Genomic DNA, 10,329 nt, shown 5'->3' on the forward strand with positions numbered 1-10,329 from the left:
GCAAGGCCCCAGCGGGGCACCGGCCTCACCCGAATTCCTCGGAGGGTCTCACCCCCGGCCAGGGCGAGGCAAGGGAAACCTACCTACCTGCCTGCCTGGCGGCAGTGGCCCGGGGCCAGGGGCAGACCCTGCCGCCGGCTGGGTGCCCTGAGGCTGCCCCGGCCGCCGGCGATGCCCCACGCGTGCCCGGAGCCGGCGCCCCGCGTGGGGCCGTGGGCACCCCCACCGGCGTCGAAGCCGTTAACGGCACCGGCCCCACGCAGCAAAAGGAAAATTTCATTATGAGGTAATGAGTAATTCCTCCCAGTGAGATGTATTGTTATATCTTCCACTTCAATTTAGGAGCACAGCGACTCAATTACCTAGAAAATACAGTCAATTAAAGGCTGCTGATTGGACACCAGGACGGATCATCGATCTTGTACTTTCCAATATCGCTCCAGACACCTCATTTTCCCTCCCCTATTAACTGAAAATACTCTTGGCATTACTGCGACCCGCAGCCTATTTACCTGTCGCAAGCAATCTCTGCCCTGTGACCGAGCCACGGAGAAATTCACAGCCACCCTCTGCCGCAGCATCCTCTAAGAACGGGCGGCTGCGAGGGTGGCGATGGCCCCCCGGAGCCGCGGGAGAGAGCGGGGACCGGGCCGGCTGCAGGCTCCCAGGCTCCCGGTGTCTGCGTCCCCACTGCCCGCTCATGAAGGGGGGGACGTCCCCTCAACGGGTGTAAGCGGTAAATAGCGGGTTGAATAGTCTCTTTCACACGCACACCTCTAGATATATAAAATATATGCATCTGGGGAAAAAATATATATATATTGCCCTGCGCCCTAGCCGGTGGCATTTTGCAAATTGGGCGCTTTGCAAAAGCAAACTGGTGCCGCGGTCTTTCCTCAGGCGACGCGGGGTAGCACCCCCGGCCGGACCCTGCCCTGCCAGCGGGGCCCAGCAGGTGCCTCCGCCCCGCCGGGGAAGGGGCCATCCCGGGCCCCCCGTTTTGCCGGGCAGCGCACAGCTGCCCCTCGGCCTCTCCAGCGCTCCCTTCCCCCGGGGTGGCCGGGGCGCGGGGGGGTCGTACCAGACGCTCGCTCCGCAGCTCCCGTTTTGTCGGAGTCGTTCTTCTCCTGTCTGCTAAAAGACAAAGTAAGGAGGGAAAAGGCTTGCAGAGCTGGGATACTGTTGGGCGCTGCCCTTGGACGCTCTTTACAATTGTTATTTCCGGGGGGGATGGCGGGGGGAGAATCTATTTGTGACTGTCCAAAAAGAGCCATCGGTTTCCATGTCCATGAGGACATCTCTTTCAGAAAGGGTGGAACAGTCTGCCCTTAATGACTTAAAGATGGTGACTTTGGATCAGTTTTTAAAAAGCTCTGATAAACGCGCTTTTTTTTTTTTTTTTTTTAATTGGAAAAAAATATGTCCTGGCACGCCCGTGTCTCTTCCCTCCTCTCCATCCGCTATAGGGAAACGCTGCTATTCACTCCCTGTCCTAAGGACAAAAAGTCTCCGGTGCGACAATAAACCAGAGGCTCCTCAGCAATTTAACACAAAGTAGAGAGCGGAGGTGTCAGCCCGTCTTTGTTCTGTCCGGCATTTATTTTCCTGCTTGTGAACTGTAACTATTAGAAACTGCACGAAGGTGACATTCGTCTTAAGCAACACTTTTACTGTTTTGTTTTGCTTTTCTAAACAAACACAATAAAATATGCGGGATATGTTGTTAACATGTGCTCGTTGTTGGTGGTGTTATTGTTGTATCAAATTATGACAGTTTATTCTTTGGGCTATTTTAAAATAGAATGAAATAAACAATTGCGGTTTTGGAAGAAACTGCTACCCAGCCCGGTGCCCGTGGGGTGTTGTGTTTGTTTTTTTTTTTTAATTTTAGGTTGACAGAAATCAAAGCAAAAACAATGATGTTACATCCTTCCGAAATACCTGAAGGGGCGGGGGGCGGTGGGGGGAAGGGAGTTGCTTGTGAAAGAAATATTCAGAAGGAAGAGGGACCAGTGTGAAGGACACTTACAAATGCAAAGATTTTGGGTGGTGAAGGAAACACAAAACCCAACGCATGAATTAAATAATTTAAAAAAAAAAAAAACGCAGCAAGGAAATGAGAGAACTGAAGGCTGAAGTACAAAGGAAGGGAAATCGCCTTTGCTCCAATTTACAGACTGGTGATTGTCTGAAGGAGTTGTGCTCCCTGTCACCTAATCTCTTCCCTTGGCGGCTTGTTAGCGTTTGGCACGGGGTCTCTGCTCACAGACCATTATACATTCGATATTCAAAAACCCTCCTTACATATACATCACTTGCTAATTTCGTCAGCGTGGGCACATTTCAGCTACTGATAATAGGACATTGTTATTTAAAGGACAAATAGCTCTGACCCAGAGAGGCAGGAGCTCGTATTTTTTCCCTGCCAATTCCAGTCTGCCTCTTAAAAATAAAAGTTGGAATGAAAGAGGAGACGAAATGCTGGATTTCTGCTCGAAACGAAGGAAGAGACGAGGGAGAGTAAAGAATGCAATTAAACCACGAAAGTAATGTACAGAATGTCAGTTTTTCTTTATGGTAAAGCATTGTTTTTCTCTATAGAGATAACTGGATAATACTGTTGAGTTGCAATCCAGAACCCTTCTGGTTTTGCTGTTTGCTCGTTGTTCTTATTTTCTGAACACTCTGGTAGTTACATCTTTGCTTCCTCCATGCGCACAAGCCATTTCGTTATCGAGATAATGTTTCTTTCAAGTATTTCAGATTTTCCTTCTCCGCCTCGTAGGTTTGTGCATAAGGTTTGTCGCTGTGACCCGCAGACGCCCCAGCCCTTGGTAAGAAGTCTATCCATGGAAAAGAAAGTCCCAGCTCATTTCTATAGGTTACCGAAGCGTTATTTCAATCGGGTTAGTTTCCTTCCTCTTCCGTGCCTAAAATCCTTCTCGGAGATAAAACCCTAGTCATTTATTTCCTTCTTCACCCCCACCCCCACCCCTTGGAATGAATGTAAATCCTTTTAAGACTGAGCTACTTTTAGGTTTTTTTTTCCGTAGGTGTCCACTTCTGGGGAGAGAACACGATTAAATAAACATCGGCTGTAGGTACATTAACTCGAAGAGAAGCCCGGGAAAGGGGCGAATTTTTAATAACCCTGAGACGAACGTTTATCTCGTTAAAGGTACTTCCTCTCGCTGGTCCATGGAAACTGAGGTGGCTTTGCTCAGCACAGAGGGCGTGAAAGTGAGGAAAGAGTCAGTCCTGGTTGTGGCCGAACAGGTAAAGTCTGAGCCGGAGGGTCTCTGCGCCAGCCCGTTGGACTGGCCGCTGTGACAAGCCAGGCAGGAGCAGGGGTTGCCCCCGGCGCCGCTGAGTCCATGGGTCGGGGCAGGGTAGAGAGAGGGGTGCCTGAAGGCGCAGAGCAGTTCTGGTCTCGGGTAGGGGTGGGAGAGGACCCTGAAGGTGTCCAGCGGCCTCAGGGGGGTACTGAAGGGAGCGGCGGCCGAGGCCGATGTGGCGCCGATGCCCATGTGGGAGTAGTAGGGCAGGGGCAGGTGGGAGGGGAACGGGTAGGGCAGGTTGCCGGTGGCCGCCGCGTGGCTCATCATGTAGGTATAAAACGCCGGGTCGGCCGGGTGAGGCCAGGTCATGGCCAGGCGCTGCCGTTTGTCCTTCATCCTGCGGTTCTGGAACCAAACCTGTGCGGGGAGAGGGGAGGCGAGAGCCGTCACCTGCCGCCGCCCCGCTCCGCCCGGCCGCCGGCCCCGGCCCTGCCGGCGAGGGGAGACCGGCGCCAGCCCCCGCTCCCAGAGGGAGTTGTCATCACGCACGGAGGGATCAGTTAAGCCCCTATAAATCTACAGGGAGACCCAGCGGAGCAGCCCTTTTAGGGTGCTTGCTTTGCTTTCTTCTTGCTAGGGCTTTTCCTGCTGACACCCCCACGCCCCTTCCCTGCCCCGGTCAAGCCCGGCAGCCCTGCCTCCTTGCTGCCGTTTTGCAGCCAGGGCTACCTGGGATTATTGTTATCGGGTTTTATTTTCATGTGCAAACGTTTTTGAAAAGGCAAAGCAAAGCGAGATCAAAATGAGAGCTGCTACTGGCTTCCCCCTCTCTCCCTCAAGAGCAGAGCGAGGTTTGGACTGGATTGAAGGGAGGATTAAAAATAATCTGCTAGGGAGAGGCCGGATTAGCGGTGCTGGCTGGGATGGCTTGCGGGAGCTGTATCCCCTCTCTCGCTTTGCTGCTTGCCGCAGGGTGCGAGTAGGGCCAGGAAAGGGGCGGGGGGGGGGGGCGGGGGGGGCGGAGAGGGAGGGTTGTGCTGGCGAAGTGCTTTCCCGAGTTTTGCAAGGAAGTTTGGCCATATAGATTTATATCGTGCTAATTGGAAACATGTCCGAGCTGTGCGTACCTTGATGGTGGTTTCTGGCAGATTTAGAGCAGCCGCCAGCTCACATCTCCGGGGCCTGGACACGTAGTTCTCCCGGTAAAACTCCTTCTCCAGCCGGGCGATCTGCTCACGGGTGAAGGCGGTGCGGTACCGGCGCATCTGGTCGCTGGCGCTGCAGGCCAGCGAGCCCTGGGAGCCGCCGCCGCCGCTGCCTTTGGGGTGATCCCCCCCGCCGCCGGGGCTGCCGGCCAGCGCCTCGGAGCACGGCCCTGCGTGGGGAGCCCGGAGCAGAGACACACGCTCGGAGGCGGGCGGGCGCGGAGGGATGCTCGCCGCCTGCCTCTCCAGCGAGTTCCCTTCTCCCCCCATCCCTCCCCATTCACCTTTCCCGTGCACTGAGGATGCTGGGGAGACATCCGAGAGGGAGCGGGGAAGGGAGGGCAGGGAGAAGGGGATGCAGCACCGGTTAAGGGTTTGACGGGTGCTTATTCACTCTGGCTGGAAGGCTACCTGCCTCCTACACACACACACACACACACACCCCAGCCCCAACAAATACAAACACACACACGGCGCCCTGGGAGCCTCTGCTCGATGCCTCCCCGCTCGCTTCCCGCACCGTGAAGCCGGAGGCGGCCACCGCAGCATCCCCCGACCCTGAGCGGCTCGGCTCGGCAGGTGTGCCCACCGGCCGGGCCCCTTCCTCCGGCCCAGCAAGGGCCCGGGAGCGGAGCAGCCGGCGGGCAGGGACCCTGCTCCCTCCGAGGGGGAGGTGAGGCCTCGGGGACTCGCCGCTCAGCCTCCAAAGCCCAGCATGGGGTATTTTCAACGAGCTTCTGAGGGACGAGAGAGGGCAGACAGCGCTCTCCGCGCTTCCCGGCTTCGTCTTGAAGTGATGGAGGAATGGGGAGGGGGGAGAAGCGGGTTGTTGTGGGGGTAGGGGGGGCTCTGCCGTGCTGGGAAGGTGGGAATAAGGAGTGGGGGCAGGGGGAAAAGGGGCCTGGCCGCTGCGTTTGCTTTCAAATGCAACTCTCCCTCATTGTGCCCGAGACCAAAGGCAATTAATTCATTGGGACCATTTCCGAGCTGGCGCCACCGAGACATAGAAGTGACAAGGTAATTTGGACCTCTCCTCTTTTTTTTTTTTTCCCCTTTTTTCTTTTTTTTTTTTTCCCCCCAACGTGCAAACAAGGACCTCGCTGCCGCACTTGGGGCAGGCAGGAGTCGGCGAGCGATTTTACGGTCTTTATGGGCGCTTCCGCACTCGCCCGGGCACATTTCACCCTGCAAAACCACAAACAGCTCTCGGCCAGAAAACCCGTTTGATCTTGCTCACCACCACCACCACCCCCAACCCCCGCCCAATACATTAAAAAAAAAAAAAAAAAAAAAGAAAACCCGCCGGTGGGGAGGATCGGAAGGGATTTCCTGGAGCATGCACTGTCCAGGCGATGGGGAAGAATAAAAAAAAAGATGGACGAGAGAGAGTGGGTGGTGGTCTTGGCCAAGGGGTGTCCTACGGGACAAGCTGCAGACCTGATGCATCCGCGGCGGGAAGCCTGGCTCCCCTCCAGGGACGCGGGGGCTGCCCCGTGTCGTGTCCTCTGGCTCCCAAACAAGCCTCCGGGTGCCAGGGAGCTGAGGAATCGGCCAGGAAAGGAGATACACACACACACATACCCCGACTTCGCTGCCCCTCGCTCAGCTGGCGAGGGGAAGATCCCCTCCGGCAGTCCCCCCCCCCCTCCGCCCCCCCCGCCCCCCCGTGCTGCCCCCCAGCCCCAAAGCGGGCGGGGGGCTGGAGGCATGGGAAGGAGTTGGGTACCTTTGCTGTGCTGGTACTCGGCGCTCCCCGTGGCGCAGTCCGGGGTGCAGCTCACCTCGATTTCCTCATAGAAATCCGACTCGGTGTCCGAGCTGCTCTGCTGGCCTTTGCTGGAGGGGGGCTCCGGGGCGGGGGGCTGCTGTCCGGCCGAAAGCAGTGCTGCCGCCGCCGAGCGGCTCTCCGGCACCGTCCCTGTCCCTGGCAGCACCTCCACCTCCTCTTCGTCTTCTCCTCCGCCACCTCCTCCTCCTCCTCCTCCTCTCTCCCGGGACGACAAGGGGCCAGGTCTGGGGCTGAGGCAGTTCCGATGGATCATCTTCTCCTGCGGCTCAGGAGCGGGGCTCCCCACTGCTTCGGACAAATTAGGCACCCTCTTGCCAACTAGAGCGCCAAGTTGTGTCCCTTCCAGAAACATCACCATCTCCTTCCTGTTTTCCATTGTGGCTCTGCTTAAGGGAGGGGGGGAAAAAAATCCAGATCTCTTCCCCCCCTCCCTCCCGCTCCCGCCCCAGCCGGGTGCAAACCCAGCAACCCTCTCCTGCCAGTGCAGGGGTGCAAGCGGTGAGACAGGGTGACCTTGTGATGCGAGCGCTACAGTCTGCTGTGCTGCTCTGGGAGGGATCACCATTGCCCTCTTCTTTCTAAGCTGTCATCCTCAATGGTGCAGTCGTCATTACAGTACCACCGGTGACGCCACACATTGATTGCCAGTGGATAAATAGAAACGTCTGCCATGGGGAAGATGAAAGGAAGAGCCGGAGCTAATGGGCTAAATGCGTGATGCACCAGGTGTAGGAGCCCGAGATGGAGAGGGAAGTGTGAAAAAGAGATGCATATGGAGCTGAGCTGCAAAGAGGTTGTAACATGCGGAGTGAGTTCCGCAGGGGGAAGCCTTGCCTGACAATTAAATAGCCTTTTGACTGCTTTAAGCCACAACCTTGATGTAGAATTGAGGCGAAGATCCCTAGCCGCATCCTGGAAGTGAGAAGATACGTACTCAAGCCTCTTCCTTGGATGCATTATTTATTGCTGGCAATCGGCTTCCGCATAACTGCATATATAAGGCTTTAAGAATCCTTTGCAAACTTGAGGATAAGGAAATGCGCTGCTGACATCTGAATGCAGAAATAGCCTTGACTTCTTGTTTTGGGTCAATATCGGTTCCTATTCGTATAACTGTTATTGCTTTCTATCGACTGAGATTAAAACGGTAGTTTAAAATTTGGAAATGCGGTTACATATTCATTGCGTTTTACAGCTGAAAAGAGACCACTACTTCACTTTTCGTAGCTCTAGTTATTATGGCTATCTGCTGTTTATCGCTTACTCTTATTTCTTCCTTCACAGTTTCCATTTGTTCCACGATTCTTGGGCTTTTAAGAGGGTTTTACGTCGCCTCCCCTTTCTTCTTTTTAATTAATTGTTTTGCATAAATTATTATCTGCTTTCAGGAGGAAAAACTGCAAGAAGAAGGTCTGCCAAGAATAATTCAGGCTCAGAGAAACGCAAGATATTAAGGCCAGAGCTTACACTAGCTAGCAGATGTTGTTAAAACAGAAATGACAAGGGCAACCATTTGGACAGCACTTGTCTGAAATAAGGGACCTTGTACCATAAATACAGCGGCACACGTAGTCTCTTTGGCGTATTATAATATTTCTAATGAGTGCGGCAAGTATCTCATCTCTGGTTAATATTGACTCACACGTGTAGTGTCAAGTCATTTTCACCATCTGTCGTAACTAGGTTGCTCTAAATTTTCTCTCGGAGTGTTATTGGCTAGTCAGGTTACAGAAAACATTCAACCAATTACGTTCCCAACCCGGTAAGGAATTTACTGGCATATTTGAGGTGACGTTGCTTCGGTGGGGAACAGGCAGCGCAAGAAGGAACAGGCTGGGATTTTCTGTCGAGCCCTGTGACCAAGGCGGGCACGATGCAGGGAGACAAACAAACAGGCAAATAGGATCCCCGGTCCACTGCATGCACGGATCAAGATGTGTTCCCAGCAATAAGCATACTGATTTCAGGGGGATAAACCAGGAATTTTTACAGGGCTATCGCCACCAATCTCTCTTTCTCCCTGTGTAGCCACGCACGCACGTTTCCACGCACACACACACACATATCATGCGCACACCATGCTCCGGACTGCGCTGCTTTTCATCACACTTGTGATGCATGCGCTGCTCCGAAGCTTGCCAATTTCTTGAAAACTCATTGCTTTCCCTTCTCTCCCTTGCCAGCCTCTAGACCGGTGTGTGCCCTTCCAGCTCCGGATGAGGACGCGTCGCCCACCCCCGCCCCAGACAGGCTCTGCTCCTCGGGCTGTGCGAGCGAGAAGCCGGGGGAGCAGGATCAGGCCTGGCTGCTGGAGGAGCAGGCGTGGGTGGGTGGGTGGACGGATGGATGGATAGATGGATAGATGGATGGATGAGGCAGTCCGGCTCTGCCGCCTGGCCGGCGGCCGCGGCGCGCCCGCTCCCGCTGAGCGGAGGTGGAGGGCCAGCGCAGATCCCGCTGCGCGGAGCAGCGTGGAGAGGCGCGGAGCGGTGCGGTGGGGCCAGGCAAGGCGAGGCGTGGGCGCTGGGGCAGCGCTCGCCCGCGTCGCGCTGGTGCCGATTCCCACGGCTGGCGGCATCGCCGCTGCTCTTTGCTGGGGGAGGTCATTCCCCTGGCCCCTCCGGGGGAGTTGGTGGGGGTGAAAGCTCGGCCCCCCCCGAGGCGCAGGACACCCCAGCCTGGCGGGGAAGCTCAACTCCAGCCGCCTTCCAGGTGGCCGTGTCAGAGGAGGCTGGCTGCTGTCTGTGGCGGGCGGTGAGGGTTTCCCTATTACTACGAGTTTGGGGGGCAAAAAGAGGAAGGGTATTCGTGTCTCTTTCTAAATTAAACAGTAACCAGGAGCTGAATTCAGAACACGAGGGAGCGCAGCGCTCCCAGAGCGGGCGATGAAGACGACCGCGGAGAAGTCTAATGGGAAATCCTGTCTCTCGCAGAGTGGAGCCCTGGGGATGGCTCCCGTGGATCATGCCGGCCGATCCACACAAATTTTATCATTTTTCGTTTACGAGCCGCTGCTGCCTCCTTCCTCACCCCATTCCTAATCCGTTCCCACCAGGATGCCACCCGTCGTGTACCTCGGGTGAGAGGTTTTGTTGAGCCCGAGATGATGGTCATTGCCACGGACGGTCTGTTTCAACCAGCAGCTACGCAGGCTGCGGTACACCCACGCACGGACAGACGTACACCCCCGCAAACATACCCACGCAGTTATTCACCAAGGGTAAACACAGAGAGTTAAAGGCCCGAGTGGAGTCTAAGATTTAAAAAATAATAATTTAAAAAAGGCTCTGTGGCATTCGAAATTTTTGGGTCGATTTAGATTAATAAAGGCTGCTTAAAATGCCTGGTTTTGCATCCCCCGGGAAGAGTGCTGCCGCCACAGCCCCTCGCACGCCCGCAGCCCGTGGCGCGGCGTGGCGGAGCGCGGAGCCCCGTCCCACTCCCCGCCGCGGCGGTGGAGCTCTGCCTCGCCGGGAATGCGGGCTCCGGCGCTCTGCCTTCTGGCTAGTGTTTCCCACAGATCTGTCAAGCCCGATTTGGAAGGAGACTCCCTCTTTTGGGATTAATTTCGAGGCAGAATGGAAAGTGTACCTCTACGGGGTTTTCTTTCCTTCCCCCCACCCCACACACCCCCCACCCCCGCATTTTTCCCTCCCCCCCCCGCCTGTTCCAGACGGAGATTTAAAAACTATCAAGTCTCTCTCGCTTGGTCACAGCCAAGGTGTCATAACTATCCTCAAAACTTTTCAAACTGATTTATTTCTCCGAGTTTACAGCTTTCCTTGCTGACATACGGCCGAGGGGAGACCAGGGCGACGGCGCTGCAAAGGGAACACGCCGATTTCAGCGGTACCGCTGCTGAAAGGTGCCTCGGCTACAAAAAGCAAACGAAACACCCTCCCTTCCTAAAACAAGGAAATAATAGGGGGACATTAAAACATGGCTAGAGTGATATGCTCATAAATCAGGCATTTCCCTTGAAAGTGCTAAGCCTGGAGAAAGAAAGACACATCACACACTTTGAACCCGCGGGATATTTTTTTCCTTCGCCGGTCAA

The 10,329-nt window shown here is 55.2% G+C and overlaps 1 protein-coding gene across 1 annotated transcript; it reads right to left on the reverse strand.

Moving 5' to 3' along the window:
• Window positions 1-1,384: 1,384 nt before the first annotated feature.
• Window positions 1,385-6,785, reverse strand: EVX1 (even-skipped homeobox 1). The gene is made up of 3 exons (XM_064441752.1): window positions 6,210-6,785; window positions 4,406-4,653; window positions 1,385-3,695 (listed from the first exon to the last, which is right to left on the reverse strand). Exons 1-3 carry the CDS (start codon window positions 6,646-6,648, stop codon window positions 3,165-3,167), a joined length of 1,218 nt encoding a protein of 405 aa, XP_064297822.1. The 5' UTR covers window positions 6,649-6,785; the 3' UTR covers window positions 1,385-3,164.
• Between the last annotated feature and the right edge of the window lie 3,544 nt (window positions 6,786-10,329).

Source organism: Phalacrocorax carbo, chromosome 2, assembly GCF_963921805.1.
Source record: "Phalacrocorax carbo chromosome 2, bPhaCar2.1, whole genome shotgun sequence".
NCBI classification, from domain to species: Eukaryota; Metazoa; Chordata; class Aves; order Suliformes; family Phalacrocoracidae; genus Phalacrocorax; species Phalacrocorax carbo.